Consider the following 26,979-nt stretch of genomic DNA (forward strand, 5'->3'; position numbering starts at 1 on the left):
CATTTATGTATCAAGGGACTGCTGCGAAAGTTCATCAGTCTGATTCCTGGGATGACAAGATTGTTGTATGAGGAGAAATTGAGTTGATCCGTTTGCTTAAAAAATGAAATTTAGAAGAATGAGGGGGTCTCATTGAAACATATAGAGCTCTGACAGGGTAGGAGGCAAGGATAATATTTCCCCTGGCTGTGGGGTCTAGGACAAGGGCACCTGAGGGGCCATGGCTAAGGATATGGGGACTGGGCATTTCAGACTGTGATGAGAAATTTCTTCACTCATTCAATGGCAAACCTGTGGAATTCTCTGACACAGAAGACTGTGGAAGGCAAGTCACAATATATTTAAGAAATAAACAAAGATTTCTAGACACTAAAGGGGTACAGGAGAGAGCGGGGCCATGGCATTGAGATAGAGGTCTAGCTATGGTCACGTTGAACAGCAGAGTGCTATAGATGGGCAGAATGGCCCACCATCGCTCCTTAACCCCTCCCGCCCCCAAAGAGTGACCTACTCAAGTTACAAACTGTGCTGAGAGGATGCACTAGGGTTTTACTGCTGGGAATAAAGCAGTTCGGGACGAGTGACAGAGCTGGGTTGGTGTCTGATTCCCTCTTATGCTCCGCCTCTGACTGAGAGCAGTGAGAGAGAGCGATCCGAATCCGCCGCATAGACCCAGCGGGTAAGTCTGCGCCAATGCGGGTTTGCGAAATGCGCTAACGAATTCTGATTACAGGTAACGACACCCACATACCCCACCTCACCTCCCCTCCCTCCACCCCCAAAGGAAACAGTCTCGCAGCCAGGAAAACTCTCTCCTTTGGGACATCTCATTGTCAAATTCACATGAAATTGACGCGCGATGGATTATAAACCTAGAAACAAATACATTTCAACGTCGCCGTCAGTTTCCTGTTTTGTACCGAGGAAGGTCCTGGCGAACGCCTAAACGGACCTTTTGTTGTTGTAATTGATATTAACACTGGACATTTTTCGCTGCTGATATGGGCGAATGCAGACCTCTCCCTGTGTTGTGTCTGTTTCTGGGCTGGTGTAATTTAGTCACGTCGCTAGAAACGAGTTTGTGCTAATCGCAATTTCGCTCTGTTCTTTGCACGTTCATTGAATTTCAACAGCAGATGGGCAATAGGCGATGCTGTCCTTGGCACAGAGTGAATCGGGATACCGAGACAGGTTAGACTTTCAGAGCGGCAACTCTATCAGAATATAACGGGAACCAAATGAAAAATTCAACCCGGACTGACACAAGGGAAAGAAACAAAAGCGCTACCACCTTCGTTAATCCACCTTGTGTCTGACAAACACCGCAAAGGCTTCTAACACTGTCTTGGAGATTAGTTCTCAAGACACTGCGTATTTCTCACTCCTGTTAAAGACGAAGGTTATTAAATTAAAAACAAAAATGAAGGAAATCAAATCGCGGCTTATTCAAGAGCTGACTGATCCTGTTGGAGGACCGAGCTGATAGATAAAAGCAAAAACACTGCGGATGTTACAAATCCTAAACGGACACAGACAATTGCTGAAGAAACTCAGCAGGTCTGGCAGCATCTATGCAGAGAGAGAAAAAAGCCAGTTCATGTTACGAGGCTGGTCTGACTGTTCTTAGGAGCTCCTGCTGGAGCCGGTGGGTGAAGGAGAGATGAGAGGGATGGTGGTCTGGCCAGGCAAGCATTGGAGTAGTCTTCCAGAGGTAACAAGGCAAGGGGGAGGGGTTCGGCAGCTGAGAAACTGAGGCCCAGGCAGGAGTCAGACCATTGAAAGGGAATGTTTTTCCTGGTGCAGTGATTGTGAGGAGGTCAGCTGGGTGGACCTCATAGAATATGAGGTTCCCTGATTGGGGCTATTAATATAATCCAATCAGGGAGCCCTGGCTGACAGATATAAACAGAAGTGTTGGAGGTTCTGTTCACTCTGGGGGGGCCTGACCAGTGTCAATTACTACGCACACGTAAATAAAGGGTAATGGGATACTGGCCTCAGTGGAGTTATTTCATGTGGTAATATAATCCAGAAACCCAGAATACCGCTCTGGGTACAGACATTCAAATCCCACACTATCACGGCTTTTTTAAAAAAATTACTGGTTCATAGGATGTGGGCATCACTGGCTAGGCCAGCATTAATTACCCATCCCTATTTGCCCAGAGGGCATTTAAGAGTCAACTCCATTGGACTCACATGTAGGCCAGATTCATTAAGGATTGGTTTCCTTCCTTAAAGGACATTACTGAGCACAGGGATTTTAGGACAATGGTCACATGGTCACCATTCAGCCATCATTTTAACTCCAAATTTTTATTGAATTCAGATTTCACCATCTGCCGTGATGGGATTCAAACATATGTCCCCAACACATATGCCTGGGGTTCTAGATTATTAGTGCAGTGATTGCCAAACCGCTCCATCATTGCCTCCCCTTCAATTCAATTCATATACAGCTGGTTATGGCACCCATGAAACCCCATCTGACACCTTGCATTGAATTAAATCTACTGTCCTTAACTCGTTTGGCCTACATGTAACTACAGGCCCACAGTGATGTGGCGGACTCTTAACTGCCCTCTGAAATGGTCCAGCAAGTACCTCTGTCCAAGGGCATTTAGCGGTTGACAACAAATGATGGCCTTACCAGCAAGGCTGAATGAATAATAAGCAGTTATGTAGATGAAAGTAGCCAGTTGTAGTTGGAGGCTATTTGGCAAATAAAGTGAAGAATCTGATTTAATCTCAGACAATTTTCAGTAAGTTGGATGGAGTCAGCTAGGGAACTGAATTTGTTATGAATATAGGTTTTGCTGGCTAAGATATCATTTACTGACCATCCCTAGCTGCCCTTAAGCTGTCTTCTTGAACCACAGCAGTCCATCTGGTGGAGGTACACTCACGGTTCTGTTAGGATGGAGGTTCCAGGATTTTGACCTTAACAACAGTGAAGGAATAATGATATATTACAAAATCAGGATGGTGTGTGACTTAGAAGGGAACTTGCCAGTGATGGTGTTCCCATGCACCTGCTGCCCTTGTCCATCTAGATAGTAGTAGTCATGAGTCTGGAAGGTGCTGTCGAAGAAGCCTTGCTAAGTTGCTGTAGTGCACCTTGTGAATGGTACACACTGCTACTACTGAGCATCAGTTGGTGAAGGTAGTGAATATTGAAGGTGGTGGATGGGCTGTTTATCAAACTGATGTTTTGTCATAAAAGAGCTACTTAAATATTGTTTGAGCTGCACTCATCCAGGCAAGTAGACAGTATTCCATCACACTCCTGACCTGCACTGTATAGATGGTGGACAGGAATTTGGGGAGTCAGGAAGTGAGTTACTTGCTGTCAGATTCCTGTTCTAGTAAACCCATTATTTATATGGTTAGTCCAATTTTATTTTGGACCAATGGTGAATACCCTACTCCAGATGCTGATAGAGATTCACAATTGTGATGCCATTGCCTGTCAAACGGAAGTGTTTAGCTTCTCTCTTGTTCATGATGGTCATTACTTGGCCATTTAATAAATTAATGTTGACCAAATCTTACTGCATATGGGAAAGAACTGTTTCAGTATCTGAGGAATTGTAAGACTGAGGACAATGGCTCCAGACTTCCCAATACTTAATTGGAGGAAATTTTTACTCATGTGGAACTGAATGTTGGTTAAGTGGACTAACAATCTAGAGAGAGTGGATGTTTGTAGAGAGATGGAGTTGGGCAGGTACAGCTGGGTGCAACCTGATTCCAGGTAGAAACTGACTCTGTGATTTCAGATAATCTCACCAAGGGGCAGTTTCAATGAGATCACTTCTCATGTTTTGAAACCCTAGAGAATACAGGCCAGGTTTGTCCAATCTGTCTTCATTGGACAGTCCTGCCATCCCAGGAACAACTCTGGTGAAGTTTTGTTGCACTCTCTTTAGAATAATAGCATCTTTGCTGAGATAAGGAAGCCAAATCTGCGCACAGAACTCCTGGTATGGTCTAACGAAACGTGAAGGAACAACATTATTAAGCTAGAGATGGTTCAGAAGAGATTTACCAAGATGTTGCTGGATATGGATGGTCTGAGTTATAAAGAAAGGCTGGGACTTTTTTTTCACTGGAATGTAGAAGGTTGAGACGGGACCACGTAGAGGTTTATAAAATCATGAGGGGTATAGATAGGGTTAATGGTAGGTGTCTTTTCCCCAGGATGGGAGATTTCAAGACTAGGGGGCACATTTTCAAGGTGAGAGGAGAGAGATTTAAAAAAGACATGAGGGGCAAATGTTTTACACAGAGGATGGTTTGTGTGTGGAATGAACTTCCTGAGGAAGTGGTAGATACGGGCACAGTTACAATGTTTAAAAAACACTTAGATAAGTACATGTATTGACAAGGTTTGGAAGGATATGGGCCAGGATCAGGCAGGTGGAACTAGTATAGTTTGGGATTATGTTCAGCATTGACTGATTGAACCAAAGCATCTGTTTCCGTGCTATTAGACTTTATGATTTCACCACTCCTGTATGCAAATCCTTTTGCAATAAAGGCTAACAATCCATTAGCCTTCACAGTAACTTGCTGCAATTGCATGTTAACCTTCAATGACATATTGACATGATCACCTTTTGTCCTTTTGTACGTCTACACTTTCCACCCTCTATTTAAGAAATACTCCACACATCTGTTTCTCTGATCAAACTGGATAACCTCATACTTTTCCACATTATATCTTGTCTGCCATGTTTTTGTTCATTCACTAAACCTATCTAAATTCTCCTGAAGCCACTTTTACACCTTCCTCACACGTTCCCACTTAGCTTTGTATCATCTGCAAATTTGGAAATACTATATTTGGTCTCCACTTCCAAATCATTGATTATAAATTACTACGGTCTCGGTATAGATCCTTGCAGTAAATTATTATCTTATTTTATGTTAGTAAATTTATATTTATTGATCAGGATTCCCTCATGCTCACCAGCCTATAACATGTGAATATTATGCCTTGACAACAAAGCTAACTTAATTCAATTCAACACTGTACATCTGCACATTCATTTCACACTCTAACACTCAACATCTCCTCAAGCTTCAATCCCTTGACTGGGAAAGGCACTCATTAACAGGAAATCCTTTCTTTTTAAAACATCTGTATTGGCTTGATAACAAGGTGTAGAACTGGATGAACACAGCAGGCCAAGCAGCATCAGAGGAGCAGGAAAGCTGACATTTCGGGTCTAGACCCTTCTTCAGAAATTGGGGAGGGGAAGGGGATTCTGAAATAAACAGGGAGAAAGGGGGAGGCGGATAGAAGATGGATAGAGGAGAAGATAGGTGGAGAGGAGACAAACAGGTCAAGGAGGCGGGTTTTGAGCCAGTAAAGGTGAGTGTAGGTGGGGAGATAGGGAGGGGATAGATTGGTCCAGGGAGGACAGACAGGTCAAGGGGGCGGGATGAGGCTAGTTGGTAGGAGATGGGAGTGGGGCTTGAGGTGGGAGGAGTGGATAGGTGGAAGGACAGGTTAGGGAGGCGGGTATGAGCTGGGCTGGTTTTGGGATGCGGTCGGGGGAGGGGAGATTTTGAAGCTTGTGAAGTCCACATTGATACCATTGGGCTGCAGCGTTCCCAAGCGAAATATGAGATGCTGTTCCTGCAACCTTCGGATGGCATCGTTGTGGCACTGCAGGAGGCCCAGGATGGACATTTCATGTAAGGAGTGGGAGGGAGAGTTGAAATGGTTCACGACTGGGAGCTGCAGTGGTTTGGTGTGAACCAAGCGTAGGTGTTCCACAAAGCGGTCCCAACAAAATAACATGTTGTCAGAGACTAAGTAAATTTTATTATTTGTAATAATCATAATTGTTCTCTATTTTATCTGGTGTCCCTGCTACTGGAAAGCTGTTGTTAAACTTGAGAGGTTGCAGAAAAGATTTACAAGGATGTTGCCAGGATTGGAGGGTTTGAGCTATAGGGAGTGTCTGAATAGGCTGGGGCTTTTTTCCCTGGAGCGTCGGAGGCTGAGGAGTGACTTTATAGAGGTTTATAAAATCATGACAGGCATGGATAGGGTGAATAGTCAAGGTCTTTTCCCGAAGGTTTGGGGAGTCCAAAACTAGAGGGCATAGTTTTAGGTGAGAAGGGAAAGATTTGAAAGGGACATAAGGGGCAACCTTTTCACACAGAGGGTGGTGCACGTATGGAATGAGCTGCCAGAGGAAGTGGTGGAGGCTGGTACAATTACAGCATTTAAAAGGCATCTGGATGGGTGTATGAATAGGATGGGTTTAGAGGGATATGGGCCAAATGCTGGCAAATGGGACTAGATTAATTTAAGATACCTGGTCAGCATGGATGAGTTGGACTGAATGGTCTGTTTCTGAGCTGTACAACTCTATGACACTATTATTTTACCACTAAAATATTTAAGGGACCATTAATGTGGGTAACGTACTTCTGAGCAAATGAAAATGGTTGTATGTTTTTTTTCTTAATATTTGTTCCTTGATTGGTTCCTCTACTCCTGTTGCCCTACTTGGTAATCGAAAGCCTAATCCCCTGTATATTTTCTCACTCTGCATGCATCAGCAGTTTTTCTGTTGCTGCTGATACAATTGGAAATGTTCTGTAGCTCAATCTTGAAAGGACTGGCTGTTGCTAGGCTAATCTGTAATTTTAACTCGTGTCAGCATGTCTTAATTCTTTCGTTTTATAGGCTCTCTTAACACTGTTTTACATTCTTCCTTACATTTGTAATCCTGTCTTCCTTTCAGCGGTCTTGCTAACGACAACAACTTATATTTATGTAGCACCTTTAATGCAATCAAATATCCCAAGGCACTTCACAGAAGCACAATTGAGTTAAATATGACACCAAGTCACTTTAAGGGAATAATTAGGCCAGATGACCAAAAGCCTAATAAAAGGTGGAGGTTTTAAGAAGTAAAAAGGTAAAGTTGTCTTCATCCTACCAGACCACAAGATCTGTTGATCTCTCACAAGAGTGAGGTGACTACTGGTGGTTTACCCTGAGGGTCACCACACTTCAGGTGAGGGGAGAGGTTGAGAAGGAGCGTCCTTCATGGTAACCTCAGCCAGTGCAGGATTTTATAAAAAAATCATTCACGGATTGAGAGCATCATTGGCTAAGCCTGCATTATTGCTCATCCTTTAATTGTCTGAAGGGCAGTTAAGAGTCAACCACATTGCTGTGAGTCTGGAGTCACGTGTACCCAGACCAGGTAAGGAATGAACCCACAGTGTTAGCATCACAATTCTGCATCACAAACAAGCTGCCAGGCCAAATGAGCTAGTTTGTGATGCAGAATGATGCCAACAGCACTGGCGCAATTCCTGCATCACCTGAGGTTACTATGAAGGCTCCATCTTGTCAACGTTGTCCCTTGCCTTTGGTGTGGTGACCCTCAGGTTAACCCATCACCAATCAGCTTCTCTCGAATGAGAGCACGGCTATATAGACTGCTAGGACTATGGAGACTTTAAGGAGGGTATTAAAGGAAGAAAGTGACATAGAGCGGTGGAGAGATGGATGGAGGGAAATTCCAGAACTTGGGAGTCTTGGCCACGAAAGCACTGCCACCTAGTGGTGGAGCGATTAATACTCAAGAGGCCAGAATGAAGGAAAGTAGATATTTCAGAGGCAGGGCAGAGATTACAGAGATAAGGAGGAGAAGGATTTGAAAATAGAGATGAAAACTTTAGAATCAAGATGTTGCTTGACCTGGGGCCAAGGTGGGTCAATTCCATCCCATCAATCACTTCTAATATTCACTGCCTTCATCGCTGGTGCAGAGCAGGAGCAGTGTGTACCATCTACAAGATACACTGCAATAACTCACCAAAACCTCTGTTGTATGATGTAATGGGTCTGAAAGGCTTAATGTTGGAGACTGCATTAAACTCCACCCAATATGATGATATCATAAGGATGTAGGTGGGAAAGGCAGAGAATCTTGCAGGTCTCCCAATAGTCTGAGTAACAATGACTAACTTAGTAATATAACTCGTACCTGGTTGTATTCAAACAATAAACTACATCACTATTACTGTAAACGAAGTATGTCCTTAGGATCAGTCAAGGAAATGTGATGGTGGCAGCAAACTACCTAAGACACAAGTTGATAATGGTTTGCATTATGGGATGTAAATGAGCTCCTTGGACAGCACCTTCAAAACCCACAACCTCTGCCATCAACAAGGACAAGGACAGCAGCTGTGTGCGTGTGAACATGCCATTTCCCAACACTATCCTGACTTGAAATTGTATCGCCATTCCTTCAGCGTCACCGGGTCAAAATCGTTGAATTTACAGCCCCAACAGCACTGTGAGGAGGTGGGGGTTGGGTTGGGGGGCGTGGGGGAATTGTACCTACACCGGATGAACTGCAGTGGTTACAGAAAGTGGCTTTCAACCACCATCTCAAGGACAATAAAGAGGCAAAAAATATTTGTTTATAGAATGAATTTTTAAAAGTCTTGACTTATTTCAACATGCAGGAATGGCTTTTTTTTGTTGTTGCTGTTATAGTTGGAATGTTTTGTTGCTGAGTCCTAAATAGCTGTTGCTAGGCTCAATCTGTAACTCTCAATTTCTCTCTCTCCCCCTCTCAACCTCTTGCTCTCTCTCTCTCAGTTATGCATCAAGAATACTGAGCCTCAGAGGCCAGAATGGTCAGTCTTTGCTGAGTTAGTTGACCTCATTCGGGGAGTATGAGGCCTGACTGAGGAAGGTTCGTACTCCTGATTGTTATCCAGTGAGTCTGGATGAGAACGGGATGAGACGCGGCAATGATGCACTCTGCAGGCAAGTGTGGTTCAGCCAAACCTTCAGACACGAAGGATGGCTCTTTGGACAAGGGTCTAAGTGGTTATCGACTGGTGTTTATCCTGTTCCCGTTTGTGGGATACTGCCGTGCACAAACTGACTGCCAAAGTTTCCTACAACATTTCTGAAGTCCTGCATTGAGCGTAAAGCATTTAGCAATATCCCGAAAGTTGTGAAAGATGCTATATAAACGCAAGATTTTCTTTTCCTTCCGTGAGTGCTGTTCAGTGTGCTGGGTGGGCAAGGTAACCTTGTTTGTAACTCTATCTTTCCCTTTTTTCTTTGTACAGCTGTGGGGTTCGATTCTTGCGAGTGCATGATCCCACGCCTTGCTTTAGTCGCAACCGATCTGGGTCAGAAAGAGATGGATTATCATTTCCCAGAACCCTGAGAATTACAGCACAAGAGAAGACAAAGCGGGGGATGTTTTGAGTTTAGCCTCAGCAGCTGAATTCCCATTAAATTATCCCATCTCCCAGACGGTGGGCTTTAGGGCTTGTGCTCCCAAGGTGGGCACACACGACACAAATGGTTTGAGGCGGGGGGTAGGATCCAGCTGGTGTTTGGAGACTGTAAGTAGGTGCAGGGGTGTGGAAGTTGGCGAGGGTGGGGGAGGTGAGGTGCTGGTGAAAGAAAAGATTTTGAACCTTTGCCACACTGCATTAAAAGAAAAGAGAAACTTCGAAAAATTGGAGGAGTGGTTGCCAGGAACACAAAGAAAGCAGGGCATTCAGAAGACACTAGGCAGGAGTCCAAATGCGGGGGATGGAGTTTCAGACCCTCTTCCAGTTTTAAATGGAGAAGGGATAGGGGTGTTGTTGGAAATGATGCTGTCAGACCGCCCATTCTATGGTGCCGGCTGCCTGGCACCGCCCACCGGGGACTTAGTGTGCAGGCTTTCTCCTCAAGCCAAGGCTGACCATTGCCCATGGGTCCCACTCAGCCCAGGTGGGAAAGCACAATGGCAAGGTAATGGCTGCTGCTGGAGACGTGCCCCTCTCAAATCAGTAGAGGATTGTGCCCAGACTGTACCCCTTCCTGCCTGTCCCCTCAGTGAGAGGCTTGAAGGAGATGGCAACCTGGATGCCAAAGGACCAAGTGGGGTTGTCCTTGGACCCACTGTGGAGCCAGAGGAAAGGCACTGCCGTGGATTCGGTCACATGATGGAGACAGACATTGAGCTGTTTACTAAATCTGGTCCCAAAGTGGAGGGAGTGGATGGACACTGTCCTCCAACTGGCTGCACACCAGATGCATGCGTTGGGTCATATCATGCAGCTGGTCCCACAGCGGAGGCAGGGTGTGGGCTGTATCATGGAGCTGGTCCCACAGCGGAGGCAGGGGGTGGGCTGTATCATGGAGCTGGTCCCACAGCGGAGGCAGGGGTTGGGCTGTATCATGGAGCTGGTCCCACAGAGGAGGCAGGGGGTGGGCTGTATCATGGAGCTGGTCCCACAGCAGAGGCAGGGGTTGGGCTGTATCATGGAGCTGATCCTACAGCGGAGGAAGGGATTAGGCTGTATCATGGAGCTGGTCCCACAGCAGAGGCAGGGGATGGGCTGTATCATGGACCTGATCCCACAGCAGAGGCAGAGGGTTGGCCCTGTGATGGAATTGATCATAGAGTGGAGAAAGAGTGTAGGCCATATCATGGAGCTGGTCACAAACAGGCTGTGATCTCACAGGCTCTTACAAGATCTGCTTCAAAAGACTGTGCAATTAAAGAACTGACAGAACCTCACAAACACCAATGGAGGTACCAGAACGTTCAAGATGTCGAGGGGAATGTTATCACAGTAACTGGTCCATCAGAAATCCAACCACATCCATCCTGCGAGGGCACCGCAGGGCTTACAGACCCGGTAACTATGGAAACAGGCACTGTGGGAGACCAGGCCCAGTTATGTGATGCCACCCAGGCAAAGGAGAAAGTTGGTGATGGGGACTGTGAAGATGAGTTCGGTATGTTTGAGAAGGCGGGGAACCTGGTGCAATGGGCTGAATTTCCAGGCCCTCTGGGACTGGAGTGTGAGACACCACATGAGCACAGCTATACTGCAGCTGGATGGAGTCAGGAGTCAGGCGAGGACATGGTGACCTGCAGAATGTGGAGGCCCACGTCTGAGAACACGGCAACCGAAACAGACATGGAAAAAAGTGTGCATCCAGGAGCAAGTCTTCATGGTAAACAGTGAGCACCCAAAAACTGGGCAGTCTGGTGGGTTGGTATGAATCTTGGGCTGGATTTTGTGTTTGATGGCATGGCAGGGAGGTAGAAGGAAGATGGTCAACCCAACCCCAGTGTCACATGATGTTGGACCTGGCATTGGTGGCCAATTAGCAACTAGGCAACAAGAATGCCACCAATTAGAGCAGTGCAGGGGAGGCTGTGGGGTAAATTGAGAACCTAGAGAAGGTTGGGAGCAGATGCGCAGTTAGCCCATGCATTGGTCAGTGGTCCTGGCCAGCAAATTTAACGCCCCTTGTGCTCTCATTTTCTCACAGATTAGAATAATTACAGCACAAAAGGAAGCCATTTTGTTCAATGAGGCTGTACTGGCTCCTTGCAATTTACCTCCTGCCACTCCTCCGCAAATTTCCTGTAGCTCTGCAAATATTTTTCTTTCAGGCATTAAACCAATTGTCCTCTGAAACCTTTCAGGCAGTCTACTCCACATTCTAACCACTCATAGAGTCATACAGCATGGATCCAACCCTTCAGTCCAACCAGTCCATGCCAAACATAACCCCAAACTAAACTAAGCCTGCCTGCCTGCTTCTGGCCCATATCCCTCCAAACCTTCCCTATTCATGTACTTATCCCAAGTGTCTTTTCAATGTTGTAATTGTGCCCACATCCACCACTTCCTCAGGAAGTTCATTCCACACAAGAGCCACCCACTTGTGTAAAAAATTTGCCCCTCATGTCTTTTTTAAATCTCTCTCCTCTCACCTTAAAAATGTGCCCCCTAGTCTTGAGATCCCCCACCCTAGGGAAAAGACACCTACCATTAACCCTCCAAACATTTCTTATTCATGTATTTATGTTGTAACTGTACCTGCGTCCATCACTTCCTCTGAACTTACCACTTCTTTCACCTTAAAAATATGCCCCTTAGTCTTGAAATCCCCCCTTCTAGGGAAAAGACACCTGCCATTCACCTTATTACTCACTATGCCAAAAAAACTTTGACATGCTCAGTTTGATTCTTTTGCTAATCGTGTTAAAATCTATGTTTTCTGGTTCTCAACTTCTGCGCCAATGGACCAGTTCTGCATCTGTACTCTGCCTAGACCACCTCCTGATTTGAACACATCTATCAAATCAGCTCTCAACCTTTTCCTTTCCAAGGAAAGGAGCTCAGCTTCTCCAATCTGCCACTGTAACTGAAATCTCTCATCCCTTGAATCATTCTTGTAAATATTTTCTACTCCCTCGCTCAATCCCTCACAATTTCCCTGTACCGTGTTGCCCAAAATTGGACATAATACTCTGGTTGAGACTGAACTTTTTGTTTATAAAGGCAAATCACAACTTCCTTTTTTATTGTTGCTGTATGCCTCTACTTATATCGCCTGGGATTGTGTATTCTTTTCTGAGCACCTTCCTAAACTTTCCTGACACTTTCAATGATTTTTGCATAAATATTCCTTGGGAAACCCCTTTTCCAGCAGTTCCTTTCCCATTGCAATTTTAAGTTTATATAGCCTCTATAGAAATATTTGCCTCCTTTAGTCCTATCTTTCTTCTATAAGTTGCAGGATTTTCAAATTCAAATCTCACACAATTGTGTGACCGGTCACTTGACAGTGTAGAACTTGAGCATTGCTGAAAAAAAGACACATTTTATCAAAGTGTTGCACTCATCAGGACAATTCACAAAACGGTATCAAAGTCAATGGGAACAAAAACAGAAATTGCTAGAAAAGCTCAGCAGGTCTGGCAGCATCTGAGGACAGAAATCAAAGTTAATGTTTCGGGTTGAGTGACCCTTCCACAGTTCTGTTTTAGTTTCTGATTTACAGCAATTCTTTCGGTTTTCAATGTAAACAGGAACCAACATATCTGTACTGAATGAGAAAAAGATACTGAGTAATTGGCGAGTTGACCCTAATTGGACTCAAATTGGTACAGTCATTGCAATGGAGAGTGTACGGTTAGACAAAAACTGACACTTAACTGCCAAGTTTTGTTTAAATTTAAAGCTGGCAGATTGACTCTAATTCATCAAGGCATTGCCTGGAGGAATGATCCAGAGAATGGCTAATGTCTATTTTGTTGAGTTGAAACAGGCATATTGTATGCACTTGTTCTTTCTGTCTGCAAAGAACAGGCCTCTGTGTATTAACGAACATGGCATCCAGTACCCACAGTGTATCATACTGCAAGTGAAATTGACAATTTTAAATGTACAGTCAGCATAATCTTTAGCACACTCTGAACATTTGCTAAAAATCTTATCACAAAATCGCATCTAATGCTAAATATTGTGGTTAGAGTTTGCAAAGATGGCATGGTTGGGTAAAGTCAGCACCTTATCTGTTGTAAACAAGTCAAGGGACGTGCTATTTGATACTATCCACCCACATTCCCTCTAATTTCTTCAATTGCTACTTAGACCTCAGGTCCGTGTATGATAGCGGCTGGAGAAACCAGAAGTGAATGTATCGGTGTGAGTAGACCATCGGAGAAGCTGCATGGCTGCTCTGAGAGGAACATAGTTTGAAACATACCCAGGCCTACACACCAAGTTGATGAGTTAACCATTTGGCTTTGTTTTTAAAGCATTCCGATAATTTCAATGATATGTAAAGCACAGCATGTTGGTTTAGTGTGGTCACAAACAAGTATTTAGTTGTTATCAACTGCGGTTTCATGACAGTGTAAATGGATTAATTTCCCATTATTGCAGGCACCAGTTAGGTCAACAGGGAGAAGGAAATTTGCAAAAGTGTACTTCTGTACCACTCCCATTTCGCAAGTTGGGCACTGACCTGTGGAATGGAGCATGCAGCCTGAACACTGGGAAGGCTGAAGCCATTGTTTTCAGTTCCTGGTCTAAACATTGTTCCTTAGTTGCTGAATCCATCCCTGACCCTGGCAGGAGTCTGTGACTAAACCAGTCTGTTCACAACTCTACTACCTGGTTTGACCCTGAGATGAGCCTGCAATGGCATCATGAAGACCACCTATTTCCACTGCAGTTCTGTGGTCCGATTTTGCCTTGTGTACAAACATACAATTTAATTATAGGAGCAGGCCATTCAGCCCCTTAAGCCTGCACCATCATGCAATGAGATCACAACTGATTTGATTATAGCCTCAACTCCACCTTCCTGTCTTCCTTTGATTTCCTTGTCAATCAAAACTGTATCTACTTCAGGCATTTACCATTTTCAATGCCCTAGTCTCCGCTGCTCTATGAGGAAGAGAGCTTCACAGACTTGTGACCCTCTAGGGGAGAGCCATTCTCCTCACCTCCAGCTTATTTTTAAACAGCATCCCCTAACTCAAGTCTGGCAATACAAGGGGAAACATATATTCAGCATTTTCTTATCAGGTCCTCTCAGAATGTTGTTTCAATTGAAAACTTTTCATTCTTTTAAACTCCAACAGATACAAACCTGATCTGTTGAATTTTTCCTCGTAAGATAACCCCATAATTCCAGGAATCAGACACAGAAACCTTCTCTGAACTGATTCTAATGCATTTATGACCTTTCTTAAATAAGGAGAACAAAACTGTACTCTAGATTTGACTATTCCAAAGCATTTCTGGCTTGTTTTCCACATCCCATTATCTGTAAACTTAATTCCGTACAAAGTTCTGCTGCTTATGTCTCAACTGGTTAGCACTGCTGCCTCACAGCGCCAGGGACCCAGGTTCGATTCTACCCTTCGTGTCTGTCTGTGTGGAGTTTGCACATTCTCCCCGTGTCTGCGTGGGTTTCCTCTGGGTGCTGCGGTTTGCTCCCACAATCCAAAGATGTGCAGGTTAGTTGGATTGGCCATGCTAAATTGCCCTGTAGTGTCCAGGGATGTGTAGGCTAGGTGAGTTAGCCATGGGAAATGCAGGGTTAAGGGGATAGGGTGGGGTTTGCTGAGTGGGATGCTGTTTGGAGGATTGGTGCAGATTTGATGGGCCATATGGCCTTCTCCCATGCTGTAGGGATTCTATGGTTCTGCTCTAATTCACCTACATTAGCTCTAAGTTATGCAATGTCTTGATATTAAAATGCTTATTTTTTTTTCAAATCTCACCACACCTCACCCCTCTCCATCTTGGCAATTTTCACCAGACTCGCATCCCTCTGAGATATCCATGCCCCTCCAATTTTGGCCTTTTCACCAGTCGTGATTTTAATTTCTGTTCCACAGGTGGCTGTTTCTTCAATTGCCAAGGTCCCAATCCAAGGAATTCCCTCTTTAAATCTATCCTCTGGTCTACTTCACGTATCTCCTTTAATACGCTTCTTAAAACCTACCTCTGATGAGTCTTTCCATCATCTGAACCAAGCTACCCTTATGCGGCTCAGTGTCTTATTCATAATTCACCTATGAAGCACTTGGAATGTTAAAGGCAAAGTTTTTAGTGAAATTCTCATGTTCTGAATTCATGGTCAGTGCTATTCCCGGCATGGGCATGATAGACAAAATAGCCTGTTTCTGCAAGATGCTGTATCATGTATCAACTTATAACATTGGGGTTTGTAATGAATCAGCAGCACATTATGGCCATTCAGGTCTAGCACACTTTTATATTCATAAACTGGGTGTAAAAACCCATTGTTCTGATGGCACTGCATTCATACGGCATTTGTCCCAATTGCTAAAGCAAAGTCCCAGGGAGGGCAGAAGGAACTTGCTGCTTCACTCGTGAAATTTTACAACTCAAGGAGACCACTCAGCCCATTCAAAGGGCTATCCAATTAGTCTAACTATTTCCACTCTTCTCCTAATATCCTCCGGGTTTTTCCTTTTAAATGTAAGTATCCCAATTCCCATTCAAATTCTTCCATTGAGTCTGCTTCCGTTGTCCCCTCAGATCAGTGAAACATAGACTAGACTCCCTGCCCCAGACATCGCCCTGGCTCAGATCAATACAGAACAGGGATTCAGCCAGTTGTAATTAAAAATAAAGTACTGCAGATGCTGGGGATCTGAAGTAAAAGCAGAAAGTGCTGCATAAACTCAGCAGGTTTGGCAGCATCTGTGGACAGTGAAACAAAATTAACGTTTTGAGTCCAATCTAACTCTTCTTCAGAACTCAGTTTATTTCTGGAGATAAAAACAAAGTTAACATTTTGAATCTGATATGAGTGTTCTTCAGCCATAGTGGATTCATACTGGACTCGAAATGTTAACTTTGTTTCTCTCTCCACAGACATTGTCACACCTGCTGAGTTTCTGCAGCACTTTCAGTTTTTAGTTGAAACTGTTTAGTTTGCTGGTCTTGGCAGCTTAATTAAACTTTGAGGACAGCTTTGGTTAAATTTCCTTGTAGTTACAAGGTTGAGGGGGTGTCTAATTGAGATATTCAATAGGATAGATACAGAGCAACATTCCTTTGGTGTGGGAATTCAGTATATTGTAAAATCAGACTTAGGCCATCCAGGAACAAAATCAGGTGGCAGTTTATCACACAAAGGGTTGGGGAAATCTGAAACTCTCTAACTCCCTGAAAACACGTGAATACTGGGGCCAATTGAGCCTTTCAAGATAATCAGCAGGTTATTTTTGGCTAGGGATAATGGGGATATTAAGCAAAGGTAGGTAAATGGGCCTGAGATAGAGCTGATCTGTATGAGGGGTGCAGCAGGTCTTAAGGGGTTGAATGGCCTCATCCTCTTATGACCACAAGCATTACCCATTGTGCAATCAGGGAATCACAACTGTGCCTTCGTGTAGAGGCAGTGACCTGCAGGGAATTAGAAGCCGAGATCTGTTTTGTACAGGACGTTCATCTCTGATGTCTCACCCTCTAGGGTCTTCAAACAGAGCAGCAGAGAATTGGAGGAGCACGTGCCCACCCAGCTGCGTCACACCCGGTCATACCCAAACTTCTGAAAGTGGCTGGAGAGCATTCCACAGTGAAGACTGGCAGACCCAGGGCAGCAGCTTTGATGCTTTCCCCTTGAACAAGTGGGAGATAGAACAGCAGGGAACCAAAGCAAAGTGGTGGTCTGCTGCCCTGGAACGTCACCCATTCCAGCCAACACCATCTGCACAATCATCACTGGACAATGTAAGTCATTTCACAATGTATTGTAGATCATAGAACCCCTACACTGTGGAAACAGGCCCTTCGGCCCAACAAGTCCACACCAAACCTCAGAGCATCCCACTATAACCCATCTAATCTGCACATCCCTGAACACTATGGGCAATTTAGCGTGGCCAATCCACCTAGCCTGTACATCTTTGGACTGTGGGAGGAAACCGGAGCACCCGGAGGGGAGAATGTGCAAACTCCACACACACAGTCGCCTGAGGGTGGAATTGAACCCGGGTCCTGGTGCTGTGAGGCAGCAGTGCTAACCACTGAGCCACCATGCCATCCCACGCTGAACATATGCTGAACATTAGATGCCTGTAGCGATATGGAAGTGGGTCATTCAGCCCGAACCATCAACGTAACCCCTTTCCTGCCTATTTTCATCAAACACTATTGGCATATCCTAATATTCCTTATCCTTCATGTGCTTTCCTTAGCTTTGTTAAACCTTAGAGTTTAAATGCTAGTTAGATAGGGTCCAAGCATTTCCAGACAGAGTTTTATTTCAGCACAAACTCCATCTATACCCAGTAAGTACTCACCCAAACATCCTTTAATTAACATATAGCTATCATCTGTTCCCTAGTTCCACTACTCAGGCATCTCTGCCAGACCCTACTGGAAGATAATAAGCTTCTCCTCTAATGTTGGACCAATTGGTGTCTTCAGCTATTCAGATTGGTTGGTGCTGGCTCTGCCTCACAATGGTTTTCCCAGTGCTACTAAGATTTAAGTAAATAGCAAACTAGACCGCAATAGCAGACTAGAAAGTGAAGGATAATGATGCTTAATTAACAAGCTGGTGCTGTAACATTCTAACTTTAAGGCAATACTACAGCGGGTGCCAATGTAGACCAATGAGCACAGGAGCTAAACCTGCTGCGAATTAGGATGTAGACGACAAAATTTTAAATCAACTCAAATTTATGGAATGTGGATAATCTTTCCACGGAATTGAAGAGTCTGAAATAGAAGCAAAGAAGAATTCTCACCCTGATAGCTCCAGGGCGGATTGTCTTGAATGTGTTGCAATTGCTGCTTTGCCTGAGTTGTCTGTGTCTGTTTTCCAGGTTGGACTGGAGTCAGTGTTCCACACCTGTTTCCCAATGGTCTCTTCCACCAACTCGGGTGACCCAATCCCACCCCTTGGGCAGCTGCTGGGCACGAAGAAAGGGGGTGAAGGATTCCTGAGGTACAGTGAAGGGTCCCTTTGACGTTCCACACCATTTGCACATTACACTTTCAGCAACAGGAGACTTGCTGATCCAACCAGTCCAACATGTGGCAGGCCTGTATTTGCTAAGGAATCTGCTGTATATATTACATGGAATGATGTACAGAAATAGGCCATTCAGCCCATCAGGTCCAAAGTCCACACGAACGTCCTGCCATCCTATTTCATCTCATTTTATCAGTATACCTTCTACTCCTCTCTCCCTCAAGACACCTACGCTATTTGTCTCAATTACTCCTTGTAATCATAGAATCCCTACAGTGTGGAAGCGGCCATTCAACCCATCAAATCTGCATTGACATTCCAAAGAGCATTCCACCCAGACTCAACTGCCTACCGTATCCCTGTAACCCTACATTTCCCATGGCCAATCCACCCAGCCTGCACATCTTTGGACTGTGGGAGGAAACTGAAGCACCCAAAGGAAACCCACACAGACACGGGGAGAATGTGCAAACTCTGCACATACAGTCGACCAGTGGAATCGAACCCGGGTCCCTGGCACTATGAGGCAGCAGTGCTAACCACTGAGCCACTGTACCACCCTCATAGTAAGTTGAATAGTCTAGCCATTCTCTGACTGAAGATGCTTCATTTCGTTTCTCATTAGGGGTATTTATGGCTCCTTTGGTTTGGATTTCTCACACAAGTGGAAACATCTCCAAGTTTATCTTACCAAACTTCATCCTAATTCTATGCAGTCACCCTTAAGTCTTCCTTATTCTAGAGGATATCCCAGATATCATCACATTGCTATAGGAATAAAGGAAAATCTGCCATTCAACGAGATCAGAACTGATCTGCAACCTTCCCCACATTCCCATTTTTGCCCTATATGCTCTCATCCTTCAATTAGTCAACCAAAAGTTTACATTACCTCAAATTTAAAATGAACAATTGATCAGTTGCAGAGGAAAATTCTAAACTTCTACCTGTTGTTATGTGAAGAGTGTTTCCTGATTTTAATTCTGGAAAGTTTAGTTCTCATTAGTTATGCTCCACCCCCTGGTCTTAGACTCTCCAAGTAGCAAAACTCATTTTTCCAAATATACCCTATTTGTTTCCCTTTAACAGCTCGAAAACTTGATCAAATAAGTATATATTTTCTGCGTACTAGGGTTTACAAATCTAGTTGGTTCATTCTCCCTTTGTAGTTTAACCCTTGGAGTTAGGCAAATCCATACTGTGTTCCCTCCAAGGCCAATATATCCTTTCTCAGGTTTGCTGCCCAGACTGCTTCACATCAGTTCAAAAACCGTTAATTTAATCGCATTCCTTCGCACAAGAACAAAGGTCATATTTAGAGGGCTTCTTACCTTATCATTGCAGTATTTACTTGAGATTCAGTGAGTCCAAATTTGGTGTATTCTGTTCATTATTGGGGCACCCCACTTTTTAAAATTCATTTACAGGATGTGGGTCTTGCTGGTTGGCTCAGCATTTCTTGCTCATCCCTAATTGCCCTTGAGAAGGTGGTGATGAACTGCCTTCTGGAACTGGTGCAATTCATGTGGTGTGGGGACACCCGTAGGGAGCAGTCCCATGATTTTGACCCAAAAGGCAGGGAAGAAACAATGATATAGTTCCAATTCAGGATGGTGTGTGTGGCTGGGAGGGGAGCTTGTAGTCATGCTGCTCCTGAGGTGGCAGAGATTGCGGCTTTGGAAGGCACTGTGAAAGGAACCTTGGTGAGTTGCTGCAAAAATATCTAGTACGTGGTACACAGTGCTGCCACTGTAAGTCAGTGGTGAAAGAAGTGAATGTTTAAGGTGGTGGATGGAGCACCAACCAAATGGACTACAATAGCAATGCCATTGAATATCAAGAGCAGGTGGCTAGATCTTTCCTGTTTGAGACAGACATTGCCTTGTATTTACGTGGCACAAATGTTACTTGCTACTTACTGGCCCAAGCTGATGAGGAAGGTAATGTCAGCCGTAGACTGGGTACAACACAAGGTTTGACTGAATGGTACAGGGCTTGAAAGGGTGGGATGTGGGTTTCGCCCCCTTGAGTTTAGAAGATTGAATAGTGAGACAACAGGTTAAACAAAGTGAAAGGATTTAGTATCGTAAGCGCTGAGGAACTATTATCTGTGATGGGTGAATGCAGGCCACAGTGAGAGCTGAACTGAGGCCAGTGGATTGGGGATCCAGTGGCAGCATTTTCCCGTGGAACTGATGATCCTAACATCAGAGTCTCAATGTTTCACTGTGTTTGGAAGGTCTGGGATTTTTTTCCAAATCACCAGGTAGTGGACAGAGAATGGACTGACCGTCCAATTAAGGACAGTGGGTACATTCTCGAAATTGGAGGACCATTAGGAGGAAGGAGGCTGGCATTTTAAATAAGAGAGGCAGAAAGAGAGACGCCCCTCACCCCCACCATTTTGAGGAGGCTTCCTTCCAATGTTTTGAACTTTTAAATGCAATCCCTTCAGGGGCTACAGGAATCCCTTTGAAAGGGCAGGCTATGATGGCAGATCTGACCAGGCAGGCAAATCTTTTCCCACGTGACCCCATTTTGTGCCTGAAAATTGTCACAACCCCTCAGTGAGCGATGTGGGAGTGAGAAGGCCTATGAGAGCAGGGGAAATGGGGTTGGGGGGGAGGCATCGCATCAGAGCTCATCACCCCCACGATCTCAGCTCACGACCCCATGGATCCTGATCCCCACTTTGGAAGCTCTGTTCTGAAAGCCTGACAAGAGCAATGGCTACCTCCCAGGGTCTTGACGTCTCCCTGGGCTACAGACTGACTGGGAAGTTCCAATCGGTCTCTTACAGGAGAATCTTGATAGATAAGGAAGTCAAGGATGATGGGGTCTGCAGACAGGAAAGAGGGTTTGACACCAGAACCAGATCAGCCATAATCTTATTGAAGGGTGGACCAGAATTGAAGGGCCAAATGGCCGTCTTGTGCTCCCAAATTCTGTGTTCCTTTGTGGGATCAACTCCTGGTATGGGAATGTTTGAGCTACAGGGAGAGGCTGAATGGACTGGGGCTACTTTCTCTGGAATATTGGGTGCTTAGGGGTGATCTTATGGAGGTTTATAAAATCATGAGGGGCATGGGTGGGGTGAATAATCAAGGTCTTTTCCCCAGGATAGGGAAGTCCAAAACTAGAGGGCATAGGTTTAAGGTGAGAGGGGAAAGATTTAAAAGACATTTATAAGAGGCAAGGTTTTCGCGCAGAGGATGGTGCATGTATGGAATGAGCTGCCAGAGGAAGTAGTGGAGGCTGGTACAACTACAACATTTAAAAGGCATCTGGATGAGTACATGAATAGGAAGGGTTTAGAGGGATATGGCCCAAATGCTGGCAAATGGGACTAGATTAATTTAGTATATCTGGTCAGCATGGACGAGTTGGACCGAAGGATCTGTTTCTGTGCTGTTCAGCTCTATGTAGGCCTCATTAGGCCTTTAATTCATGTTAACCTGCTGTACTTACTGCTTGTGGAGATTTAGCCAAGATGAACCCTAACCTTGCTCCATATAGTCAGGGGGCAGAATGGTGCCATAAAACTGGCACGCCAAACAGTGGTGCATGATTTTCAACCTGTGCTTACTCCATCAGGAGTAAAAGTCTGACTGGGTAGTCAAAGGCCTAACCTCAAGAGGGAGAGCTGAATTGGGGGAGTTACAGAGAGAGAGAGAGAGAGAGAGGGACACACACACACCACCCCAGTCAGCTTCAATACTTGGCGAGAGCGTTCAGAAGGGTGGTCCTGGTGGTAAGGTTTGCTGAGCCAGCATTTTATCCCTTTCTCTGGTTCCGTTGCAGCACACAGGCCTGTGACCTCTGGGCTTCACTGCAGAATGTCGCTGAGACAGTCGGGCTGAAACGTAAATGGGCTGATTGTCAGAGTCGCAAACTCCTACTGGTGTCGCTATGTGTAGATCCTACAACCACTGTGAGTGATGAAGTGCCCAAGAGCAGAATTCGGTCCACTAGGGGCTTGTAACCAAAATTCCCTGATTTTTTTACCTGTTTCTCCAGCCACTAACATTGTTTTGAAAGGACGTTTAGTTTTTCACTATTTGCTAAGGGTGCTTTTGGGCAGGAGCTGATATCTGGACTGTGAGGTGTCAGGGGTTGGAGGTTCTCTGGTTGCCTTAGGATGGGGGAGCAGGGAGAATGTCTCTTTGGCTGTGGTGAGTGGGAGCAGAGTTGCCCGGGGTCTGTGGTCTGGTGTGATGCCTGGGAGTAGGAGGCGGTATAGTCAGTTAAGGGGTAGGGGGAATGGGGGAAATGTTTGGGATCTCGTGGGTGCTACTCAGAATCCAGGCAAAGGTGAGTCCTCTGGGATAGGAAATGTCTGAAAGCTGTAGTGTGGGGCATACCTGGATTGGGGAGGTCTGTCTGCATCGTAGGCAATTAATGGGGTGGGTGGGCCTCCTTGCATTTTGGGTTGGAGGGGGCAGGGGAGGACCTGACATTTTAAATATATGACATTTGAATGGAATCCAGCAATTGGGGGTGACGCACTGGATGTTGGAACATCTGAGAGTCTGTGGAGTGGGGATGATGTGCAGGAACTGGAGAAGACAGTTACCCTGATCTGGGATACAATGCCTGATACTTGCAGTGCAGGGTTCCCGGGATCGGAAGTTCTCTGGGATGGGGATGTAATGCCCTGGGATGAAGGCGGGGAGATGCTCAGGTCTGCCTAGAGTTGTGGTGGGGGTGAATTGCAGAGCTGAGTTTATTTCAGATAACCTTTGGTCATGCAATTATTTAACTTTTCAGTTACTTGGTTAAAGTTGACCATTTTCTGATTCTTATTTTCCATTCTTATTCTGTTCCCTGCTACCCTGTACTCTCAATTCTCCATCCTTCTCCAAACACTCCTGATTCTCTTCTCCCTTCTCTGACGTCTCTCTTTCTCCTACATTTCCCTGTCAATCTCTTGGCCCCTCTCCCCATCCTGTCACCTTTGACTCCACTCCATCAGGAGACATCTGCAGGTCACACAAGAACAGTGGGCTCCTCTCCGCTATTCTCCATAGATACCAGGACAGAGTGGCAGCCTTCACCTGATACCTTGGACTGGGATTACAAGGAGTTGATGTTAATTAAGGTATGCCAGTGTAAAACGGCCCAAACAGTTCACTTCTCAAAATGGTGAACCTGTTAAAGGGGCACTGATTGCACAAAATAATGTTTGGGAGTGAGACTATTCAGCAGGAAAGTCTTTTTCAAAGCTGTTGCCCACCTACAGTCCTACACCTTCTGTGCTTGAAAATCCACATTGAGAGTTTGGCAACACCTCAACTTTTACATGCTCTTCCTCGTGTTCAAATCCTCTGCCTCCCAATCTCTAATTTCCCACCCCCACAAAAAGCTGGGTGCTTAGAAAAACTCAAAGTAATTGGGAAGCATCACTATGGTTTTGTGAAAGGGAAATTATGTTCAACCATTTTAGTAGATTTCTTTGAAGGAATAACCTGTGCTGTGGATAAAGGGGAACCTACAGGCATACCGGAGTGGAATTTCCAGAAGGCATTTGATAAAATGACACATCAAAGATTATTGCGGAAAATAGAAATTCATGGTGTGGGGGGTAACATATTGGAATGGATTGAAGATGGGCGGCTGGCAGATAAACACATTTTCATTAGGCAAGGGTATTGGGGATAAATGGGAATGTGGAATTTGAAGCACAAGCAGATCAGCCATGATCTTATTGAATGGTGGAGCAGGCTTGAGGAGTGCAAGGTCTGTTTCTGCTTCTGAGGAGATGGTGCCATAGTGACAATACTGTACTGGCAATCCAGAACCTCAGGTTAATGCGGTGGGGACTAGGTTCAAATCCTACCATAGCAATTTGAATTCAATAAAAATCTGGAATAAAAATGCTAGCCTACTGTTGATTGATGTAAAAACCCATCTAATGGAGGGAAGAAAATCTGCCATCCTTACCCAGTCTGGCCTATACATGACTCTAGATCCACAGCAATGTGGTTGACTCTTAACTGCCCTCTGGGCATTTAGGCATGGGTAATAACAATGGATGCCTGCGTTCCATTAATGAGTGATAAAATAAATTGCACCTTCACACATGTGCACTCTTCCAATTCAGGCCTTCATCTCCAATTTTACTTACTCCACCATTGTTCCTTCGACTTCCTGGGCCTTAAATTCTGAAATTATGTACCTGAGATGCTCTGTCCCTTATCTCACTTTCCTCCACTAAAGAATCCTTAAAACTTACATGCTGCTTTTGGTTGCCAGTCCTACTGTTGTCTTATGTAGCTCATTGTCAGATTTTGCCAGTGCTTATAACTGTCATGGGGAATTTGATTTCATTAATGGTCCTGTGTAAATTGAAGTTGTTTTTGTTGTTTTATATCCAACAAAGTTATGAAATGAGTTTCCTAATCTGAATGCAGTAGATTATGAGTCACGTAGCCTGAAACAATGCAAGCTCTGGCACTGATCAACATTAAATTACAATGTTCTTCAGGGAAGGAAACCTACCATCCGGTCTGGTTGAATTTTAATTGGTTTCTGTACTGGCTGAACAAGGAACTCAATTGAATCAAACTGTCCTATCAAACACTTCTAGAACAAGGACAGCACGGGGTTAGATACACCGTACAGCTCCCTGTATGCTGTCCCCATCAAATACTTCAGGACAGGTTCAGCATGGGTTTAGATACAGAGTAAAGCTTCCTCTACTCTGTCCCCATCAGACACTCCCAGATACAGTACAGTGTGGCATTAAGTGCAGCCAAAATCTTTTTCAGGAGGTATTGCTGTGTAGTGGGTTGCGTCCCTGCTTCTAAATCAGGAGCTCTGGGTTTGAGTCCCATTACAAGAGCTAATGGTCGGGAAAGATGTGGATATAATGCAGTCAAACAGTTTGTTTATCGAACTGCAAATCCTTCCAACAGACATCAATGTCAGGCAGTAAAGGCAGGAGAGATTCCATGTGACATAAAGAATACTGGAAACTCTACCATCACTATCAATGGATTCGAGCTACAACATACATGTACATGTGTACGTTACCAACACAACAGGGACTCTGTGAGTGATCTGCAGCACCAACTAAACCTTCTACACTATCCCAATATACAGTCCCAGCATGTATTAGGTACAGAGCCCAAGCATATTGCCAAGCCCCCATTGCAAAAGAGCATCTCCAGCCAGTACACATTGTGACAATTGTCTGTTTTTCACCATCTCCCTCCTCAATCCAGAATGTCAGTTGTGTGGGTGGGTTGGAAGTAAAGGTGTGGCGCCACACCGATTGGCTATCAGACTGAACTGCCTCTAAACTGGGGTGCGGTGATGTTGTCATTGGCCACCATGGTTCTGTTTTTCTCTGTTCTAGAACTCGGCCCCTCAGATCCAGAATGGCTATAGTCCAACCCACCGTATCCAGGCCTTCTTTTATCACTGGACACAGGCTGACAGAAATGGGAAAAGCAAGACTACGTATGACTTCAATAAGAACTTCATGGCCTAGTGGATCTGAAACTGCAGCACTGGTGCTTCCTTCTGCTCCATCAAGCCTTTTGCAAACCTTTTATTTGTCTCTCTAGGTCACGTCTTTATTTATTTAAAGGGGCTTATTTGTTTATTGGGAAAGTGGCAAGGCAGTCAGAACAGGAATGAAGGAGTGTGTGGATGGTTTCAGGTAGAAATGCAGACCTTTTCAACTAAAGAGAAAGATAGCTAGAAATATAGAACAGAATTATAAGAGTTTCTACAGATATTTTAAAAGAAAGGAGTTTCACTGGGTAAGCATTGGTCTGAAAGAAACTGAGTAGAAAGAATTAATAATGAAAAATAGGGAGGTGGCAAATGAAGTGATCAGGTATTTTGCATCAGTCTTCACCTTAGAGGATAAAGTAGTCTCCCATAAATAGCTGTAAATCAGGGAGGGAGGAACTCAAGAAAATTGCGATCACCAGGGAAGTGGTGCTGTGAAAATCATTGAAGCTGGTGGCTGACAAGTCCTCGGGTCGTGATAGACATCACCCTAAAGATTGAAATGGCTAATAAGACAGTTGATGTGTTGGTTTTAATTTTCCAAAATTCCCTAGATTTGGGCAAGGTCCTATTAGATTGGAAAATAGCAAATGTTAGTCCTTTATTCAAAAAGGGAAGAAGAAATAAACCAGGAAACTACAGCCAGTTAGCTTAATAGCTGTCATAAGAAAGATGTTAGAAGCTATTATGAAATATGATTTAGCAAGGCACTTGGAAAAGCTCAAGATAATCAGGTAGAATCAACACGGTTTTATGAAAGGGAAAACATGTTTGACCAATTTGGTAGCATTCTTTAAGGAAGTTACATGCTATGGATAAAGAGGAACTGGTGGTTGAACTATACTTGGATTTACAGAAAGCATTTGATAAGATGCCACATCAAAGGTTATTACAGAAAATAAAAGCTCACGGTATAGAGGTAACTTATAGGCATGTCTAGATAATTGGCTCGCAGACAGGAAACAGAAAGAAGGCATAATGGGATGTTGCATCTTGAGGGGAATCTAGCACTAGGGGTTACTTTTTACAAATAAAGGGTCAATCATTTAAGACAAAGATAAGGAGATTTTTCTTTCATAGCTGGTTGTGAGTATTTGGAAGTCTCTTCCTCAAACATTGGTGGAAGCAGA

At 44.5% G+C, this 26,979-nt stretch overlaps 1 protein-coding gene across 4 annotated transcripts; it reads left to right on the forward strand.

The window, feature by feature from the left end:
* Window positions 1-628: 628 nt before the first annotated feature.
* On the forward strand, window positions 629-26,905 carry LOC109926914. Of its 4 annotated transcripts, XM_048618265.1 has the most exons (8): window positions 629-679; window positions 1,134-1,711; window positions 9,127-11,020; window positions 16,823-17,082; window positions 18,183-18,304; window positions 22,133-22,262; window positions 23,304-23,429; window positions 25,689-26,905. In XM_048618265.1, the coding sequence occupies exons 3-8, from the start codon at window positions 9,661-9,663 to the stop codon at window positions 25,821-25,823; spliced, it is 2,133 nt and encodes a 710-aa protein (XP_048474222.1). In that variant the 5' UTR covers window positions 629-679; window positions 1,134-1,711; window positions 9,127-9,660; the 3' UTR covers window positions 25,824-26,905. The 4 variants fall into 4 exon arrangements, with proteins under 4 accessions (XP_048474222.1, XP_020382371.2, XP_048474223.1 ...); XM_020526782.2 differs by lacking the exon at window positions 1,134-1,711 and having other exon boundaries at window positions 630-679; XM_048618266.1 differs by lacking the exon at window positions 629-679 and having other exon boundaries at window positions 797-1,711.
* Window positions 26,906-26,979: the final 74 nt, after the last annotated feature.

Source organism: Rhincodon typus, chromosome 39 (assembly GCF_021869965.1).
Source record: "Rhincodon typus isolate 14 chromosome 39, sRhiTyp1.1, whole genome shotgun sequence".
Lineage (NCBI taxonomy): Eukaryota > Metazoa > Chordata > Chondrichthyes > Orectolobiformes > Rhincodontidae > Rhincodon > Rhincodon typus.

Coding starts and splice junctions, on each gene's coding strand:
- LOC109926914 (XM_048618265.1), top strand. CDS start 9,661: ATGATGCTGTCAGACCGCCCATTCTATGGTGCCGGCTGCCTGGCACCG. Junction 11,021..16,822: donor TCCAGGAGCAAGTCTTCATG/GTAAACAGTGAG, acceptor CTCACCCTCTAG/GGTCTTCAAACAGAGCAGCA. Junction 18,305..22,132: donor GGGGGTGAAGGATTCCTGAG/GTACAGTGAAGG, acceptor GTTCCGTTGCAG/CACACAGGCCTGTGACCTCT.